The sequence below is a fragment of the Cajanus cajan genome, chromosome 8, assembly GCF_000230855.2.
Source record: "Cajanus cajan strain Asha chromosome 8, NIPB_CcT2T_4, whole genome shotgun sequence".
NCBI classification, from domain to species: Eukaryota; Viridiplantae; Streptophyta; class Magnoliopsida; order Fabales; family Fabaceae; genus Cajanus; species Cajanus cajan.
In genome coordinates this window covers 4202013-4222899 of record NC_138524.1, presented here as the reverse complement: position 1 = coordinate 4222899, position 20887 = coordinate 4202013, and the positions used below count along the sequence as shown (strand labels likewise).

General features: G+C 32.8%; 2 protein-coding genes across 3 annotated transcripts; one reads left to right on the top strand and one right to left on the bottom strand.

The window, feature by feature from the left end:
* Window positions 1–3897: 3897 nt before the first annotated feature.
* LOC109799948 (phosphatidylinositol/phosphatidylcholine transfer protein SFH3) lies at window positions 3898–9999 on the top strand. Of its 2 annotated transcripts, XM_020360614.3 has the most exons (15): window positions 3898–4033; window positions 4292–4430; window positions 5063–5318; window positions 5415–5514; window positions 5622–5888; window positions 6413–6490; window positions 6571–6672; window positions 6764–6813; window positions 7025–7124; window positions 7455–7547; window positions 7669–7725; window positions 8750–8846; window positions 9023–9372; window positions 9609–9677; window positions 9806–9999. In XM_020360614.3, exons 2-15 carry the CDS (start codon window positions 4382–4384, stop codon window positions 9815–9817), a joined length of 1680 nt encoding a protein of 559 aa, XP_020216203.1. In that variant the 5' UTR covers window positions 3898–4033; window positions 4292–4381; the 3' UTR covers window positions 9818–9999. The 2 variants fall into 2 exon arrangements, with proteins under 2 accessions (XP_020216203.1, XP_082917925.1); XM_083061799.1 differs by lacking the exon at window positions 3898–4033 and having other exon boundaries at window positions 4044–4430.
* Window positions 10000–10663: 664 nt separating this feature from the next.
* On the bottom strand, window positions 10664–15798 carry LOC109799947 (phosphatidylinositol/phosphatidylcholine transfer protein SFH8). The gene is made up of 14 exons (XM_020360612.3): window positions 15505–15798; window positions 15102–15405; window positions 14921–15020; window positions 14321–14587; window positions 14156–14233; window positions 13919–14020; window positions 13774–13823; window positions 13520–13619; window positions 13324–13422; window positions 13085–13198; window positions 12696–12834; window positions 11433–11836; window positions 11062–11139; window positions 10664–10965 (listed from the first exon to the last, which is right to left on the bottom strand). The coding sequence occupies exons 1-14, from the start codon at window positions 15536–15538 to the stop codon at window positions 10948–10950; spliced, it is 1887 nt and encodes a 628-aa protein (XP_020216201.1). The 5' UTR covers window positions 15539–15798; the 3' UTR covers window positions 10664–10947.
* Window positions 15799–20887: the final 5089 nt, after the last annotated feature.

Below are 20887 nucleotides of genomic sequence, written 5' to 3'. Positions count from 1 at the left end.
ATTTTTGAATTATACGATGAAAGTTGTAGTTTTGACTGTTGGAAGCATGTTGAAGAAATCTTGATGATTCTACCATGGATGTTGTTGCATGTGCTATCTTTGGTTGGAAATGAGTTGTGGATGATGATGATAATATGTGTGTGTCTACATATATATATATATTGTCGCATTGCATGTGGGAATTTTTTGTTTTTCAGATGAATTAAGCCAAATTCGTAGTTTGTTAAGTGCAAAACTCATCATTACATCACGCGTGCCTTCATGGCGTCAGGTGTGATTTCAATTAAAGGTTCTCTATCTTTCTTACATCAGGCACATGATTAGTGGCGACAAGCGTAAAGTGAGAGAATTAACTTTAACTAGATTGATGTCGAACATCAACGAAGTGATGTTGAACGTGATGTGAAAGAATCGTCTCTGCTTGATTTGGGACTAGGTGCGGAACTTTGCCATGCTAGGTGTGGAACTTTGCAAAACTCATCATTACATCACGCGTACCTTCATGGCGTCAGGTGTGATTTCAATCAAAGGTTCTCTATCTTTCTTACATCAGGCACATGATTAGTGGCGACAAGCGTAAAGTGAGAGAATTAACTTTGACTAGATTGATGTCGAACATCAACGAAGTGATGTTGAGCGTGATGTGAAAGAATCGTCTTTGCTTGATTTGGGACTAGGTGCGGAACTTTGCCATGCTAGGCACGAGGGCCTTAGGGTCGCTACCTAATCCACATTGAGTGCGAGTTGTATGGTGGTGGGCCTAAGCGAGACAAAAAGCTCCTTTCTTCAATGGTGTCAGACTCAAATTGCCTTATAATAACTTCTTTACATAATTAATTGGAGAACATGGATAGGATAGATGAATCCATTATATGTTGTATGTTGATTGGTGATATTTTTTCTATGGGGTAAATGAATCCATTATAATGTTGAACTGTTGAGGTGTGATGTTGAAAATGCTTTAGATATTTAGGCATGTTGTGTTGATATACTATTGAGGTCTGATGCGGAGAATGCTATGAATATTTAGGCATTTTGATTGACTTAGGATTAGAGGAGAGGTTGCTTTTGAAAGTTGGATATCTTATTGTGAAAAAATTGATATGGTGCTTTATGAGTCCAATTATTGAAAAACCTTTCTTGAGTAGGTGTAATGTCTTTGAGTGGACTGTTGAGTCTTCTCTAAGACCTTAATTGATGTAGTATGTGGACTAGGTCGAGGTATATCGACTATAAGTGACCGATATTGATCTATATGCGAGTAAGGTTGAGACATACGTATATAAAATAACCAAGTGAGTAAGGTATAATGTCGAGGACTTAGTCCCTAATTGAGCATTGAAAAAGCAAGTATTTAAAGGGTAGTTAGTGGACTCATTCTATAGGAGGCTGTGTTGCAATCTAATGTTATGGTAGCCTTATACCTAAATTTTTCTATCCTATTGGTATCCCAATTTGGTTGTTGACCTAGTAGTAGGTGTAAAAAGGTCATGTTGATTCGATAAAGTCAAGTCACTTAGACTATTAATTAATCCAATTATAGGAGATCTTTGTAGGTAATATGTGACAACACATTAATTTAGGTGTATGCATATGATGTGGTGTGATTTGTTATTGTTCACATGCTTGTTGATTACATGGTTGAATGTCACTAGTGTAGTGAAATATGATTTGTCATACATTATTGAATCTCTTACTCTTGTAAGGTGTTAAATGTCATGTTGAGGTGATTGGTTGTGGTGTTGAGTTGTGGATCTTACTCTAGGTTGTTATATGGTTTACATGTTCAAGTTGTTGTTAGTATATATACTTTTACTTCTATATTCACTATATGGTTGTGGATCTTCCTAGTAGTTGGACTATTGTGATTATGTTTACATGCATGCATGAGAGTAGAATAAAGATAGGTTCAATGCTAATTTTTTTGGAACCATAATGTTGTTGGCGAGTAACTTGGTGCTATTGCTTGTGATATTGTATAGTTTTGTTGTAGTTGCTTAACCAACAACCTAAACTTATACTTTATAGCTTTTGGATTATTGTACAAATGCATATATATAATTGTATATTTAGTTGCTCACATGTATGTATATATATCTTGTATATATCCATGAATTGTTTATGTGTTTGCCTTAGGTAATTTGTATGTTTTTCTACTAGTAGTTGTTTCATTAAGTGTAATGACTATAGCATGTTATTACGTGTTGCGTGGAATATGTAAAAATAAAATAAAATAAAATAAAATAAAATAAAACAAAAACAAAACTACTAATTTCTAGTTATGCTGTTACCTCAAATACTAATAGGGATTGTTTAATAAACGTTTCAACTATAACGAAGCCCAAAGTCAATCAACTGCAAGACTAAACATAGATCTGCTAGACAATCATAATCGCAAGTTATTATAACCCTACACTCTTTATGTAGGTGGATGGAAGAGAAAATGTGTATAATTAATCAATACATCTTAATGTTGATTTCATTAAGTGCTGAACAATTTATTTCATGCCACCCTCACACATTCATTTATAATTTTAGATAAGAAGTTTCACTTCAATCACCTTTTAAGGAAACATGCTTTCAATTGCAAGTTGTTCCCAATCTAATGCGGTAAGCAGCTACATTATGAATGGCCACACCATCACGCTGCAAATCTTACGTCGTTTTTGCGCTGTTAATAACAATGTATATGCTGTTAATTAATTAATAATCTAATCGGGAAAAAGGATTTACCAATATCTGATATGTAATAGTGTTATTAGAAGATGAAAAATGAAAAAGGGAAATTTTCAACCTACTTAGAATAGTGTACTCAATGTATAGACATAACAAACCAATTATAGCGAGGAGAAATTCAATACTCTGCTTTAATGCATTAATTAACAAGAACTCCAAACAACATTTATGTTAACATGCATTCTATGTTTTACATAACATAATGTTTCTGTTCAATTGGTCCTTCCGAGAATATTGTGGATATCTTACGTAGGACTGGATCCCATATCCATGTGCATTTAGATTCTTAGAATGAGGTAAAGTTTTAAACCATATAAATGATGCACAAAAGTAAGAGTTCATTTTAAAATGAGGAAATACAAGATAATAGGCCAAAGCCCAAAAGTTCTTTTCAATCACTTTTAGAAAGATATTGAAAAGAAAATTAGTTGTTTGTAATATGAATTACTTCCATTTGGAATTCTGGGTAATCATAATTCTTAGATATTTGATCTGGTTTTTGAAATAGTTTTGGGGTAACAATTCATTATTAATTATTGAATAAATTTATATACAAGATCCAATGGAAGTATACACAGAGAGTAAATATATAGGAAAATGATAGGAACACTATTAATTATTATTAAAATTTATTAAAAATTATAAATTTTATAAGTGGTCGCATCTCTTTTAATTAGATAGGATAATCATTTGTCGTTAAAAAAGTGTCCTAACAATTTTTCTACATGAGAATACAAAATATTTAAAAAGCTATCTAACTCCCTTATTTTTACTTTCTTCTTTATCTTTAATTGAACAAGCTCGCATGCACGTGAAAGTATGGTTTAGGTGCATGTGTCCATATATAATTAAAAGTAAATTATCAATAGGTTAAGGGTAGACTTTAACTAGACTCGTATATATTAAAGCAATCAAAGTAAACAAAACGTAACTAGAAAAAGTTATACTAAAATATAGTTAAAACTATTAAACGCTATAAATGAAAAGAACCAAATATGTTAAAGAGAGCCAAAAATAAGAAAACAGTAAAGCATATAGAAAGTATAGATGAATCGGTTGGGTTGCGTAGTGTATGAAAGAACGGAGTTGCATGCATTTCGCCAACACCATCTCCATCTGTATTCCTTCTAGTATATAGCAACGTTGATCGATGCAATAATTAAGTAAATAAACAAAAAACGGCAAACTCTAATTATGAGTTGCACCAACCTCGCTTCCCATTTTGCATCGATATATTCGGATCATATATTTCTCATCTCTTGCTTTTGCATCGCCTACATTCCTGTTGATTCACGAGGTTTCTTCTCCTACCATTCTTTCTTGTTATACTTCTCTTTCATGTTGAATCATCAACTTTTTCAGCCACCATAGATATTAATTCCATCTGATATATGCATTAAGTATATATATCATTGTGACAATATCTTTGTTTCTTTGGCTTTTCTTTTCTCATGCATGCTGAATATTATGGAGGAGTTTGACTTGTTTTATTGCTGTTTGAATAAGGATTGGCTTTTCTGCTTCTAACGTGCATGTTGTTTCATGGCTAATAAAGTTAAGGTGTAGGCGCATATGTTCGTTGTTGATTCTCTTCTGCATTACTTACGGCTCATTTGAGGAAGCTTACGAGGTTCAATAATTAATCATGTGTGACACTATGTCGATACCTACTATAGATCGACCTGCTAAAGCTGGTAAATCTATTGTATTGTATTGCAGTTTCCTTCCCTTTGCATTTTAATTTCATTTATGCATGTGTTGGGAAAGGAATTTTTATATATTATACATGTTATGTTTGTATATGGCATATAACAGTTTTGAATCTTGTTCAATGCATGACGTTCATGAGAAAAATGAAAACCAAAGGAAGCTGAAAGCAGATGATTATAATTAACAGACAAACATTTACTATTTAGAATGCTGTTATGTTACTAAAGTTATTCACCGATTAGAGGAATCAATGATTGAAATCAAGATGATTTATTTCTCTGTGCTTTCCTTTACAATGTCTTTAGTCTAAACGTATGATCAATGGACAATTATTTGTGGTATGCATTATGGATATAGTATAAATATGAGATTAAAAATTAAAAACCGAGAGTTCCGTTAGTGTGTTTCAATTAGTGTCTTTCATTAGGATGATCGTAATGTGAGGTTGATAGCTAAAAGAAAACAGTTACAAATTCAAATTATTAGTGTTGTACTATTAAAATTGGACAAACATGTGCTTTATATTTGTAAGATTGTCTAGCTTGTGAATTTCTTATGTCTATATTGTCTTCTTGTTCAAACTTGGGCGAGTTAATTATTTTTTCTGCAAAAGCAGGTCTTGAGAATATTGAATATTTAGAGGATGAAAAGAAGACGAAGCTCGGGTCTTTGAAAAAGGTAGCAATCAATGCATCTTCAAAGTTCAAACATTCCTTGCATAAGAAGGGGAGGAGGCATAGCAGGGTTATGTCTGTTGCTATTGAGGATGATCTTGATGCAGAAGAGTTGCAAGTAGTTGATGCTTTTCGTCAAACACTAGTCTTGGAAGAGCTATTACCCTCAAAACATGATGATCATCACATGATGTTAAGGTAGCCCTTAGGACATAGTTTCTTGTTCATTCATTTATTCACTAATAGATGTAACATGAGTTGTATCACTCAATGTTTTACTATATGGTGATCCAGGTTCTTGAGGGCAAGGAAGTATGACATTGATAAAACAAAACAAATGTGGGCAGATATGCTTCAGTGGAGGGCAGAGTTTGGTGCTGACACCATCATGGAGGTATTTACCTAGGAATAAAAAAAAACAATGTTCAGAATTATACTTTTCTAGGCAACATTTTTTTCATGTGGCTGGCTAACCAAAATTTCTTTTGTTTTTTGGTCAAGGATTTTGAATTCAAGGAGATAGAAGAAGTTCTAAAATACTACCCACAAGGGCATCATGGAGTTGATAAGGAAGGGAGGCCTGTTTACATTGAAAGGTTGGGTCAGGTGGACTCTAACAAGCTGATGCAAGTAACAACTATGGATCGCTATCTTAAGTACCACGTAAGAGAATTTGAGAGGACATTCACTGTTAAGTTCCCTGCCTGTTCAATTGCAGCAAAGAAGCACATTGACCAAAGCACAACTATCTTGGATGTGCAAGGAGTGGTATGTATGAATGAAATTATGCAACACAACTGCTACATATATAGTCTCTACATTTCTAATCCCTGTGCCCAAATAAAACTGTTCCTTATAGAAAACACCTAGAAAAGTCTAGCTGATGTTCATGTCCAGAACACTCAGAAAGTATACCCTCCTTCCTCTTAACCCTAATAAAATGTTATATACTTGTATTTGAGTGTATTAAAACACTTGATGAAGCTTTGGCACGATTACATCTATCCCTTATTAAAGCCAAACCACTGAGCTGTTATCTTGGCTAAGTCGGTAGATAACAAATACAATAGTTCGCATATGTCCAATTAGAACAGTTTACTTTAATTGGCTTTGAGTTGGGAGGGAACAAAAACTAGCAAGAGCAGAAGTACTATAACATCTTAATTAACTGATAGTCACCTTACATTTAAGGAGGTGCTCTACACTTCCTGTCATAATTGTAGATATCATGTCATATCATATTATCAACTGTTACATATGTAAACTAACTGCTGACTAGCATGGGTTTTCAGGGTCTCAAGAGTTTGAACAAAGCTGCAAGGGATCTCATCCAGCGTCTTCAGAAGATTGATGGTGACAACTATCCTGAGGTAGTATTCAGTCGTTCGCTACTTTCTTAGCTCAAATGCCACCTTCTGAATTTACCCTGGTTGAACTTTTCTTTTCACAGACCTTGAACCGTATGTTCATCATCAATGCTGGTTCTGGATTTAGGCTGTTGTGGAACACTATTAAGTCGTTCCTTGATCCTAAGACCACCTCAAAAATCCACGTAAGCATCTTTTTAATACCTGTCTCACTATGAGGCGATGTAGGTTTCAATTAAGTAGGAGCACTCAACAGATTAATGCTTTGTTGACCAGGTACTAGGTAACAAATACCAGAGCAAGTTGCTTGAAATCATTGATGCCAGGTTAATGTTTTCCTCGATCCTCGTTAAAGTACTTTATTTCATTCTCATATCAATTGAAATTTAAGACATGAAGGTCATATACTAATACATAGTTTAGATTGAGTAATAACTAATAACCATTTATGATCATGTAAATATGTGACTGAATAAGTGAATAACATTGTTACTTAGGACTAGACATAACACGTTGTTCATATTTATTATTTACCAGTGAACTTCCAGAGTTCTTGGGTGGTACTTGTACTTGTGGAGACAAAGGTGGTTGTTTGCTTTCAGACAAGGGACCATGGAATGACCCAGACATCTTCAAGGTAGACTATAAGAAAAATTACATATTATGACATATAAAAAATGTTATTATAAGTATAAAATTTGAAGATATAAATCTATTTGAAATATAGTAATTATACACTTTGATTTTAAATAAGATTTCACAATATATATTATGTATCATTATAGTTTATACCTATATTTTTAATAATATACCAATATTTATTATATTTATGGTGTAAGTAAAAGTAATTTTTAATAAGTATTGTGTTATTATATAATATTTTTTTTGTAGTGATAGTAAGATTAATTTCATTTTATTTGTATAATAAAAATAGAAAATAATGAAGTGTTTTCTTTGGATTAATTAGATGGTTCAAAATGGAGAAGGAAAATGCATGAGGAAAACCTTGTCCGGGATTGAAGAGAAAGCAATGCTTGACGACGAACCAACATTCCGAAAGGTAGTTAGCTAACTACTTTACAATTTCAAATTCAGTTTTGTTCCGAAACTTTCTTCCCATCATATTTATTTGCCAGGAAATCTAATGACTTGATTACCTTTTTCTCTCCTAAAATATTAAGGTATGCGATGTTTTTCTGCCAAAAGGGGGGCATGCCGAACTCGTTACTGCTCCAGATGTAAGTTCCTTAGATTTCAATCAGTTGTTGCTTCCATTGTACATATTACTTATTGCGCTAACCAGTTAAGGAAACTGCATATATTAGCATGATGCAGATACTTTACCTGGTTATTGGCAAAAACTCAAGTGACTAGAGATTAAACAAAAAGTTTGTAATTAGGGGACAATCTTCACTTTACATACTAATTTTGTAAAATTAAGTTAGACTTAAACTTACATTCTAAAATAATATCAAAACTATCTTAGATTCACTAAAGAAAGTCATCCAGTATTTATACATGCACCAAACCTAATAATATTAGATGTGAGGTGTATTAGAAAAAATTCAAGTTTCACCTATCTTAAATTATTAAAAAGGGTTACTCATTATTTATCCATATATCGAATCTAATAGTGAGACAAATAAAAAAATTATAAATAAAGGACAACTTTCACCTTACAAATTAGTTTTATAAGGTTAAATTAGGTTTCAAATTAGTTTCTTACATGGCATTAGAACCAATCGAGTCATCTACTATCAAATCATTATTAACTCATACACAGATGTCGAATCTTGTATTGAAAATTTTTCATTGACTAATGAAATGACCATACTAGTGTATATAAATGGAAAGTATTTCTCACGTTATAAATTGATTTTGTAAGGTTAAATTAGATTCCAAATTACTTTCTTAAAACTAATCATAGTAATTGACTTAGATTATAATCTCAAGGCTTTGCAGATGAATAACATTTAATAATTTACATCGTAGAGGAAGAGAAAAAATAGTTGTAGCAAAAAAAATATTCAAATTTAGAAATACATAACGGTAGTATTTTTATTGTAGAGAGTCAGTAATTTTAAAAAATATAAAGTGTATAATGTGAATTTAGAGGTAAAATTATCTAATAAAAAAGTGAAAATAAAAAAGATTGCTTCTAAATAATATCCTCTTACAACATGTATAGATAAAACAAATGATTGATGAAAAGATAACTGCAGAATTAACTGCTCTTTGGGCATTGCCCTTACATATTGGCAGATCGCAGAACAGTTAACCTTTGTCCCTGTGATAGACAAGCCGGTCAATGCATCTTGGGAAAAAGCCGTACAAAATGATCAACTTGCACTTTCTAAAGGTATTCTGTAATTTGTATCATTGTTCTTACTGGTTAAGATTATACTTGCATATCTGTGAATGGATTTGTGGTGTTTTCAATCACTGATATAACTGGCCAGAAGTATAGCCAAGTTTCATATGGATTTGAGACCTTTTGAGTTTGTTAGTATTAAACAATTTTTGCTCAAGCTGCAGATTGTTTACCTAGCAATGCTTCTAACGGGTTTAGAAATCCATTTACTGGCGGAATCATGGCCCTTCTTATGGGAATTATAACAATGATCCGCATGACAAAGAGCATGCCAAAGAAAGTCACTGAAGCTGCCTTTTATAGTAATCCAGTATATTCTGAAAGCAATATGATGAAAGCACCTGTTATTTCCGCTGATGATCAAATGGCCCTGATGAAGCGCATGGTTGAACTAGAAGAGAAGGTGAAAGTCCTCTCTATGAAACCTGCCATACCACCTGAACTGGAAGCAATGCTGAACAATGCTCTAAAGAGAGTCAGCACTCTAGAGCAAGAATTGGATACTACCAAAAAGGTATTATTGGTTTTCCTTGATACTTGCATGCCATCATCATTTGAGAATAACATGTGATACAAGCATCTTATAGTAAAAGATGTGTGCACTTGGAATTTCTTACAGAGATTAATCACTGCTTCTAAAAATAAATATTTTGTACCTATATCAAGATTAAAAAAGAAAAAAAGAAAAATGATAGGTGCATCGTTCATGTGCTGACTGCTAACTTATTTGAAATATTTTATTTCCTTTAGGCACTTAATGATGCCCTTACTCGACAAGTGGATCTCCAAGCCCACGTTGCCAAAAAGAAAAAGAAGTTTGTAAGTAATCGGAACTTTGACACTGAACCATGACTTGCCATGCATATTTTAATAGGCAGTACTTATACGCAGTGTGGTAGTGCTTTGACTGCTTTCGCTTACACATGACTTTGGGTTTATTATTGCAGTTCCGTTGGTAAGAAGATAGGTACCTATTGCTGTCTGACCTCAAATATGTAACATTAGAAAGAGTTGTAATTTGTTGGTGGCGTTTCTTAATCATCAGCTCCAGCCCCACCGGATGCTATTGCATTCACCTATGTATAATTTATCAGCTATTCAACTGAAATCTTCTGCATAATAGTGTGCCATTCCTTGACAATTGTGTATATATGTGTTCAATAAAAATAGGCGAGACGTAATTAAACAAAAATCAGATTAGAAAGTCGAGTAACAATAGTTCCGTAAAAACTTTTTTTAACCCCATCTATTCTTCGTAACCTATAATTTGAGAAAAAAGGTTATTGAAAGTAACTCATGCATTCACGAGACATGAGCTATATTTCCCCCTCTTTTGTAGAAATTACATCTTGTGTAAAGACAAAATTGTTAAAAAAAAAAATCTAGAAAGACTTAAGCTAGCTAATTCAACCAAATGGTAGATTTTTTGTCCCTCTAATGAAGTAAACGTACTTCCAACCTATGACAAACATTTTCAATTTTCGTAAATCTCCACAACTACCTATTTGACAAACGGATCTTTATTTCAACCACCAGCAACTACCAAAAGATTACGGTAATTAAGCCAACCGAATCCACATATTCGGTATATTGGACCATATATGCACAAGCCCCTTAGCATCTTTGTCTTTAAATTTGAGAAATAAAATAAACATTGCTCACGTGTCTGAGGTCTGAGGGTTTTTAGCAAGAAATATGCTCAATTTCCTCAAATCTTTGCGAGAAAAATTATAGTTGGGGATTATTTTTCTTTTACCTTTATTCACCCTCGCTATCCCCCAGAATAGATTAATATTCAATGTAAGTTATGAGAACAGAAGAACGAACGCTTTTCAAACCACTAACAATAACAAAGACAATCACACCAAATACAACAAATAAAGGTAGCCAGAGCAAAAAACAAGGCTTGTGTTTAATCCAGCAAATAAGTCATTCTAGCTATACACGTGTTTGAAACAATTTTTAGTTTACTCATTAAACTGAAAATCAGTGTTCAGAGTTCAACATCATGTGCAAGGTCAACACTCCTAGGAGCACCATGATTGGAAACACCCTCTCTCCCATCGTCCTTTTCTATCAGCAACAAAACTCACCAGCAAAACTTTTTCTGATAAGCAGCAAAATGAAGTGATTATAAGTATCAGAAATTTGAATAACATCCCAAGTTTTCAATTGTGTTGAGAGATACAAGAGACAAACTTACCCGCCGTAACTTAGCTTCTTCTTGACTATCAATGTAAGCAAGTAACTCTTCTTGCCTCATCAATGCTTCATAAAGAGCCTATCGAACAATCCATAAAGTGCAAATGTATTTTAAGCAATAAATGTTTAACATAAAAATAAAATTAGACATGAAGAAAAATATAGCATTGATTATTTAAGAATGTGCCCATCTGTGTATTCACATAGCAGCCCGATAACATGAGTAAGGTAGGATAAGGATTTTAGTTGACGTTAAAGATAACAAAAAATAAGAAATAAGACATGAAAATACCTCGGTGTAATAGATATCCACATGTGAAGTGCATCATCATGACTACAGTTTTTTTAAAAAATAAAATTATAGCACCCTACCTTTTTAGTTGCAATTAGCTCTGCTTCCAAAGCATCCACCCGACATACAGCAGCATTTAGCAATTCCTCTTTCTCATAAGGCATCTCAGATGGCTTAGATTGGAGGGTGTCAACCTTCTCTTCAAGCTCACCTAACCTTTTCATCATGGAGGAAAGGAGATTTGCATCTGTGTATGATGGAGTTGGAGAAGGAGGATGACTGTCCTCATTGTTTGTTGTATCAAGAGTTGGCTCTGAAGTTCCCTGACAATTATTAGATGATACTGCAGGAAGTTTCTTGGTCACGCGGCATACAGCAGAACGGAAGAGAGTAAACAGTGTCATAAAGAAGACAGTTAGAGCTACCAAAATCCGAGCCCGAATCCCTTCAGGAGCTCTTGGAGTGTCAGGGAGGGGAGGTGTTCCTGTAATGGAAATTTCAATTTAACAATCCTCGTGAAAATTACACCAAATAATTCAAATCAAGAAACCAAGCAAAGAACTAGATCTTCCAAAAGCTTAAAATAGGGACTTTGGAAGTGTTTATAATCCCAAATACACTCCTCAAATGAAAGTCTTTTGAGCTTAAAGCATTGGCAGATCATAAATATCAAGTCATGGATCAACTGTTCCAAGATCTAAAACTCTTAAAGTTATGGGTCCTGAAAATGGTTTGTCTCTAACCAACTAGAAATTATAAGTGCACCAGATATAATACACCATTTTCGTAAATTGAAGTTTACTATCATGTTTTTCAAGTTGGTGAAAAAATTTAAATATCAAAAGCTGAAAGCATTAGATTTTAAAAACAAGGATTAGATTTTAAAAACAAGGGAGTGGGTTGTTAATTATGGCTATAAGTAAATGGTGCACAGCTTGCTTAAGAGCATGAGTGTTAAAAGAAAATCAAGTTCATGGTCTCCAATAGACTATAAAAATATCAGTTAATTTCAGTCAAACATTCATTAGTCAGAATTCATGATTTAATCGAGCATTACCTTTTATATTATTTGTTATGACACAATATTATAGACCAAAGCTCATGACATTATTAATACATATACAGTCATCAAATGTCCTGCAAAGGTTAAAGCATAATGAGTGTCACTATGCTTTCACCTAAGCTCATGACATTAATACATTTCTGCATGCCTTAACTGAAAGCAGCCACAACATTTTAATCCACAGGTTTTTTTAAGTATCTGTATTGAATTTTGGTAAATAAGAACAAAGAGAAGATTCATAGAAAGGGTAATATAGCAATATAAATCTTAAGTTGTTAACCTTTTGATGTTTGAGACCTCTGGAGTGACACTTGTGTCTTCCATGCAGCATCAACGGCTTTGTCCACCATTGGAACATATTCATCATACCCAGCTAAGTTACCACCACCAACATAGGTTGACTTTCCAACAACCTTAGCCTGACAGAACACAGTATAAATTACTTCTGTGTTTGGAATATAACAGGGCAAACCTAGGACAAGTTCCTTGAGAAGCATTATATTTTGATCATCCTCGTGATATCTTTAAATATAGTGAATATCTTCGGTGCATTTAATCAAATACACATTAAACTCACATAATAAATATATAATCAGTCAATGAGTCATTTTAAACTTCTGCCATTTAATGAAAACAATTGACTTAACAGATCACAAAGTCAACAATTACCTCCTCGCGAACAGGTGTCAACCTCAGGTGTGAGTAGCTCTTCATCGCTTTTGGAGAAGCTATATCTTCAGCTTCAGACCCTGATTCAGCTGTGGATGTGTCACTGCCTTTTACCTGCAAGAAGGAAGTGCCGCAATCAATAAAGTAACACAATGAAAAGGACACTGAAGAGGTACAAAGGAATCAAATCAGCCTCAACCCAGTTCAAGCAATAATAAACCATACAATTAATATATTACCATTGGGTATTGTGGTCTGGCATATGCAATAACCTTCCCTTCACTATTTAGAACTTTTACTACTGGCCTTGCCCGCCGTGCTTCACCGCTGAGAATCATCTGCATAATGTCCGTGTAAAATTAACAGTTAGCATGTAGCAAGATTGATCCGTAGAACACGTGTTAAGCCTATAAAGAAGAAAGGCTAATATATAACCTTCAGTATTTCAGGGTTTTTCCAGGGCCCTTTATCAGATCTGAGGCAACCTCCCTGATCTGCACAGGTACAGGTACCTCCCAGAAATTCTGGCAACTCACTGCATTAAGTGCACAAAAATATTAGGCCTTTTAAAGGATGGTGTAAATTGGTAGTAATGCCTAAAAATTTGAATACATTGATTAATACTAAAATATATTACAAAATTTCTAACATACATATACACTATACAGAGAAATAGGGCCATTACGTACCTGGCATCGATTACTTCAAGCAATTTGCTTTGGTACTTGTTTCCAAGAACCTAAGTACAGAGGCACCAAGTAATGTCAGCAGCCTTAAACCATCATGAAAAGAGCTTTAGCCCTTAGGAAGCTAGAATATAGCATTTTTACATACATGGATCTTCGAAGTTGTTTTGGGATCAAGAAAAGACTTGACAGTGTTCCATAGCAACCTAAATCCTGGGCCAGCATTTATGATAAACATTTGGCAAAGAGTCTGTGTCATTTATAAAAGAGAAAAAAAAAAAATCTCTAATCAGCAATGGCAGAGATCTTAGTACATGCTCTTTAGGGATGAAATCAAAACAAGGATTGTAAGGTATCAAAATTACACACAAACTGAGAATCTCACCTCAGGGTAATTGTCACCATCAATCTTTTGTAATCGCATAATGAGATCCCGTGCAGACTTTGTAAAGTTCTTAAGGCCCTAAAAGTTGAAATTACAACATAAATTTTCCATACGTCACAGTAATCCACAGGCAAACGCAACAAGTAACAATTAATCGTAACATACCACGCCTTGAACATCTAAAATCGTGGTGCTTGAATCAATGTGCCTTTTGGCGGCAATTGTGCAAGCAGGAAACTTTATCTTAAAAGACTTCTCAAACTCCTGTACATGGTATTTTACATATCTATCCATGGTCGTAACCTGCATAAGCTTGTTCGGATCTACCTTCCCAAGCCTCTCAATGTAAACAGGCCTTCCCTCCTTATCAACCCCATGATGCCCATGTGGATAATACCTCACGACCTCATTTAATTCCTTGAACTCAAAATCCTAATACAAACACAAAACATTAAGCACAAAATCCAACCTCCACCTCCACAGAGGCTAATCTTTAAATGTACCTATATATTTAAGCCTGTTTCAATAAACTTCTCCTGAAATACTCTTGGAAGAAAAAAAATAAAAATGAAAAATGAAATAATTTTTTCTTTTATGCACAAGCTAATCTTTAATTTTTTGGTTAAGCTTAATAAGAAAGCTTTTAGAAACTAGCATGTTCATAAGCTAATTTTAGCTCACGAAGAAATATGTTTCATTTTTTCTTCATGTGATTCCGAGGAAATTATTCCAAACAACTCTTATCCGAATTGTATCCGCATTTACCTCCATAATGGTGTCGGCACCAAACTCCTTCCTCCATTGCAGCATATCAGCCCACATATGCTTCGCCCTTTCAATATCAAACTTCCTCGCTTTCAGGAACCTGTAAAATGCAAAAATTAAGGGGGGGAAAAAAAAAGGTAACGCAGTTGAAACCAGCGATAATTTTGGTAAAGCAAGGCACCTCAACATGACGTGGTAATCATCGTGCTTTTCAGGGAGCAATTCGTCCATAACCAAGGCCTGGCGAAACGCATCAACGGCCTGCTGCTCCTCGAAGTTGCGAACATCTTCAATGGAAACAGAGCTAACGCGTCCATCGCTCTTTCTCCTGCTGCTCTTCTTCTTGAGCGAATGCTTGAACTTGGAGGAGGCGTTCAGCGCCTTCTTCTTCAGAGATCCGATTCTGGTCCTCCTCTCGTCCTCGGAGTTCTCGAAGTCAGATCTCCTCTCCTTCTTCTCGTCGCTCCCGGAGAAGCCTTCAAAACCTGCAACAAGAAGAAGAACAACAACAACAACCGAAGCGAAACGCGTCAGAGAGCGTCGAAACCCACCGAAACCCTAAGCGAGGGAGAAGAGGAACGCACAGGGCCTGGCGAAACGGTCGAGCGGGCCTGACATTGTGGTGGAATGAATCAAGCGCGAACGGTGGAGAGAAGCCGCATTCAGCGTTTAAGAAGCGAAACCCTAGGAATGGAGGGAGCGAGTAGCGGAAGCGCGCGCGTGGAGCTGAATTAAGAAGAGAATGTTCGGGAATCACGAGGAAGAGGTTGAGGAGGAGGAGGAAGAGGAGAATGGATGTTTCACTCAGAGTCAGACACTGCTCTGTCTCTCTCTGCTGTTGCTACTGTTAGTATTTCATTACCTCTCTCTTCATAAATTCAATGGAATGTACTCGTACTAATATTTTAATTAATTAATGCAGCGGTGAAAGTAGAGGGAGACCGACACGTGGCGGTGGAAAGGCTATTAAATGGGATAACAGGCCTAATCACTGGTGGCTAGCTACGGCCTAACCTATTGTTCTTGTCTTCGTTAACAAGGACCTTTCATTGCTTTTTCTTTCCTTCCATCATTACCAATTTAATCACTCAATTAACAAACAAATTAATTGCGTTATTGGTTTTACGAGTTTATTTAACAGTTTTAAGTAAGATTTCTTATTTTAATTATATTCTATTCATTTACTACTTAATTATAATTTTAAGTAATTTGAAAAGTTTGAAAAAAAAAGCAAAATTATCGCCGAAAAGAAGGGAAATTGGACAAAGACCGTATGAACCTTCCGTAACGGGACCCACCACGAATTTTTTTTGTCGTGGTTGCATTACAATGGTACTCGATGTTGACCCTTTTTTGGGGGAAGCTCAGAGCTCACCTCTTCTTTTATTTCCTTCTCTTTTGAATTCAATTACTCTCTTTAATTTTTTTATTCCTCCACATTAATTATAAAATCATATATTCAAAATATAATCAACATATTTGTATATTATTATTTTTTAGCGTCGTTCTACTCTTATTTCTCTCATCCATAATACGTGTTCGAAACATTTAAAAAATACATAGGGATAAGAGTATAATTAAAAATATAATAATTATTATTATCTTAAACATCTGGTTGTACTTGTACAGATAAGTTAAAATGAAATCTTATTCAAAGAGTTGAAGAATAATTATAAGTTAATTTAATTTTAAGTTAAATACTAAACTTATCTATAAAAAAGTAAAATACTAATTAATAAGTACATTGTTAAAAGAATAATTGAAGCCTGAGGGGATACAGCCTGATAACAATATAACAATAGGATAGCTTGCTACCTTAATGATAAAAGAAAATAAATTATTGCATACATATATTTTCTATTGGACGTTCTCCTTATTAGTGTAGAAAAATAATTGTTTGATTAACAAGTATCGGAAAAATAAAATTGTCACATCTATAATATATATATATATATATATATATATATATAAAAGGAGGGTTATAATAATATTGATGTAATTTTTATTAAGTATTATACCGCTCAATAACTTTATATTAAATGTGAATTTTATAAATTCAACCGTTTGATTAAAAGTTTATATCACTTTATATGTTTATATCAAATTTTATTAAAATTGAACAAAAACTTAAAGTAATCAAAGTGTTCATATTTTAGTATATTTTAAAATAAATATATTATATCAATTTTTTTTATAAAAATAAAGTATTAAATTATCTTGAATTAATATAAAATTTTGTATATATGATCTAAGAGTAAAAAAAAATTAATCTAACAGTTGGATTTACAAAATTCACATTTAATATTAAGTTATTGAGCAGTGTAATACTTAATAAAAGTCACACTGGTATTATTATAACCATATATATATATAATACATATAAAGAGTTTATGAATAAAAGATAATTTTTATCTTATAAATCAATTTTATAAAGTTGAATTAGGTTCAAATACATATTCTAAGATAATATCATAAATATCTTAAATTTATTCTAAAAGGGTTACTATCATTATCCACACATGTAAAAAGCACAAAAGTGTTGGTCGACTTGTAGAGGTGTATTGAAAAAATTTATGTCTCACTTATCATAAATTATTAAAAAAAGGTTATTCAGTCTCTATCCACATACCAAGTCTTTGATGTGAGAATTATATTGAAAAAAAATTAAGTCTCACATCGACTATAAATTATAATTAAGTAGAAGACAACCTTTATCTTATAAGTTAATTTTATAAGATTGAGTTAGATTTAAACTCACATTCTATGATGGTATCAAAACTATCTTATATGCACTCTAAAATAGTTACTTACCATTTATACATTGTTGAGATTTCCGTTGAAATACTTTTGTTATAATTGTAAATCAGTTTAATTCTATCAACGGTCTCAAACGCGGCAAGTATATCAGTCGTTCAAGTAGTAAAATTATCGTATCCACAGGGATTAGAAGGTAACATAAGTATTTATTGACTATTCGTGACTAAAGAATGATTCTAATTTCATAGTTTGTCATGCAAGTTGAATCAAAAGTTATGACTATTGGAATGAAAGCTATAAAAATATTTGTTTGTGAGTGGATAAGGGTAGAAATGGTATAATGGTATTGTGAGGTTGTGAGGTCAGATTTCACCAAACGTCGGACTAATGAATCATTAATCTCTTGTTACATACATTGCTTAGTCAACCCATAAGTTTACTCAAAACTAATCCCTTAGATATAAATCCCCACTAGGAATTCCTTAGTCAATTCCTTGAGTACTCAATATCTACACCCGCATTACGGGCTAGGGTTTAAGACTACTAATGGGTCAAGCTTTATCCCTAGATACAATCCCCACTGGGCATATGTTTCAGAACTAGTTTCAATGGTATTTCCCAATACTTAATGGAACCTTAAATCATGTAAAGGGTGATCAATCCAAAGCAAGCATTAAGCATAGAAACGTACACAACAATGAATGAACAACATATATATATCATTAAAACGTAAGGATTACAATAGAGTACGTTGGTTACATCTAACCCCACAAAAAATGGGTAGAACCACTCAAAACAATGAGGGCAAATACAAAATAGAGATAAAGGGAGAATGAAGAACCGAAGGAAAGACCCACACACGAACGGTCCCAAGCCCTGGAAATCCCTTCCGCAGCTCCTGGAGGCGCCCCTGCGTGAATGAGGAGAAAACCCTCGAAAATGGCTTCAAATACGAACTTGAGGAGTTAGATTAGGGTTTTGCGCCCGACGCATAAGTATTTGCGCCCGGCGCAGGGCCTTCCAGTGAAGATAAGCGCACTCTGCCTCAAAACACGCCCGGCGCATTTCCTTTTACGCTCGACGCAATGTCTTCCAGAGACTTTGAGTCACTCTTTGTCTCGATCACGCCCGACGCGGGTCATCTTGCGCCCGGCGCAGCAACTCTGCTCTGCTCCTTAGCTCCTTAGATTTCCAATCCTAAGGACCTTCAATCTTCAATTCTCTAGCTCAATACCTGCACAAAAATGAGGTGTATTAAGGTATTGTTAGCAAAATTATGGGTTAGCTATATTTGCACACAAAATAAATCAAAAAGATAACAATTATGTTGCAATGGTGCAAAGGATGATTGAAATTGTTCAATAAGTCTTGTCAAAAAAGAAGCATAATTGAGACTTAACATACATGCACCAAGTCCAATAATATTATATATGAGAAATTGTATTGTAAAAATCTTAAGTCGCATATTAATTAAAAATAAGACAAGCAAAAAGTTTATAAATAAAGAACAACCCTTCATTTACATACCAAATTTAAATAAATTATTTGTTATAAATAACTTAATTGGTTAAATTAATGATTTAATATGTTATATTTAGTATGATTTTCTTAATTGCACTCCAATAAATTATTTTTGTTTTATTTTATTTTATATAAGTATTAGTCATTAATTTGTATTTTATATAACTATTAATCAATTTTGGAGTTTTCGTACTTTGGCTCTGGTATTTTTTTAAGTCAAAAAGGCTATTTATTTTGATATATAAATATATATCGTAGTAAAGTTTTTGAATCGATTTAAATAATAAATCAAGTTAAAATCAGTTTGATTTAATTAAAAGTAATTTTCTTTGATGAACTAGGTGATTCATTTATTAAAAAATTATTTTAATTTAATTAGAGCGCAATAAATAAATATTGGTTTACTGTCTCTTCTATATATGTACTTTTTTTAAGTATAGTTTTTTTTAAAGGGGAAATACTTGTTATATATATTTTATTCTTAATAAAGTGAACAATACATGTTGGAATAAAACTGAAATTAAGGTGACTAGTATAAAAGATCGTAATACTCTTACAAGAGTATAAATTACTCGATGAGTTTGTCTCATAAGGAACTTAAATTCAAAATTTGCATTAGAATTAATGAGGAGAGTTTATATTTGTCTATGAGAAATCTATATCTTGAGTAGTATATCGTGTGTTCATGCACATCAACTTTTTTGCAATCAAATTCAATAACTATATGATGGTGTCCTAGTTTAAATTAACAGATAACTATAAAATTATTTTATATATTCATTTGAATTAATGAAATAAAATATTAAATAATTTTTAAATTTTTTTAAAAATTTACATACTTGATATATGTATTAAAAATTTTAAATTAAATTGTTGAATCTTTAAATTTTGATGTAAAACATGAGTTATTGAACAGAATAAATTTAAGTAGACTTACTCTTTGAATAAATGAATATATATATATATATATATATATATATATATATATATTCCCCTTTTTTATATATTTTTTAAAAGTTATAAATAATTTATAGTTAGCCAATATTTGCATTTCTGGAACAATCTCATTATTTGCATCCTTTCATTTTTATAAATTATGGTATTTTACGTGCAAAACAATAAAGGGGGAAAAAATCTTCCTGGTGACAAATTAATACTTTTACTTTATGTTAACTTGGAAAGAAGTTGCAAGTTTTTTATTGTTCTTTTGATTGAGTAACCTCCTTTTTATGTTAATTGCTTAAGAGAGCGGTAATCGATGGTATTCCCGCGTGAGATCGTGGAATGACATGCATGTCTCAACTGCCTCAAAAGTTCGATTTCTTCTATCATTCATAATTATTATAGGGTTTTACATTGTTTATGGGTGGCATTATGATGAAAATATGTAACAATTAAAAAGTACTTTTTCTTTTAAATGTTAAGATATTATTCTTTTCTATTATACAAATCCCTATAAAAGTAAAATAATATTTTTAATTCTGATTAATAATGAATCTAAGATAATAAAATAGTGAATTTTTCTTAAATATAAAAAATAATAATCATCATCATATATAAAAAAAATAACATAAACATGTTAAAAATAATTATCGATGGATTCAATATATGAAATTAGGAGATATGAAATATAATATTTTAAATATATAAATAATTTAATTAAATTAAGAAATACATTTGTCTACTCTT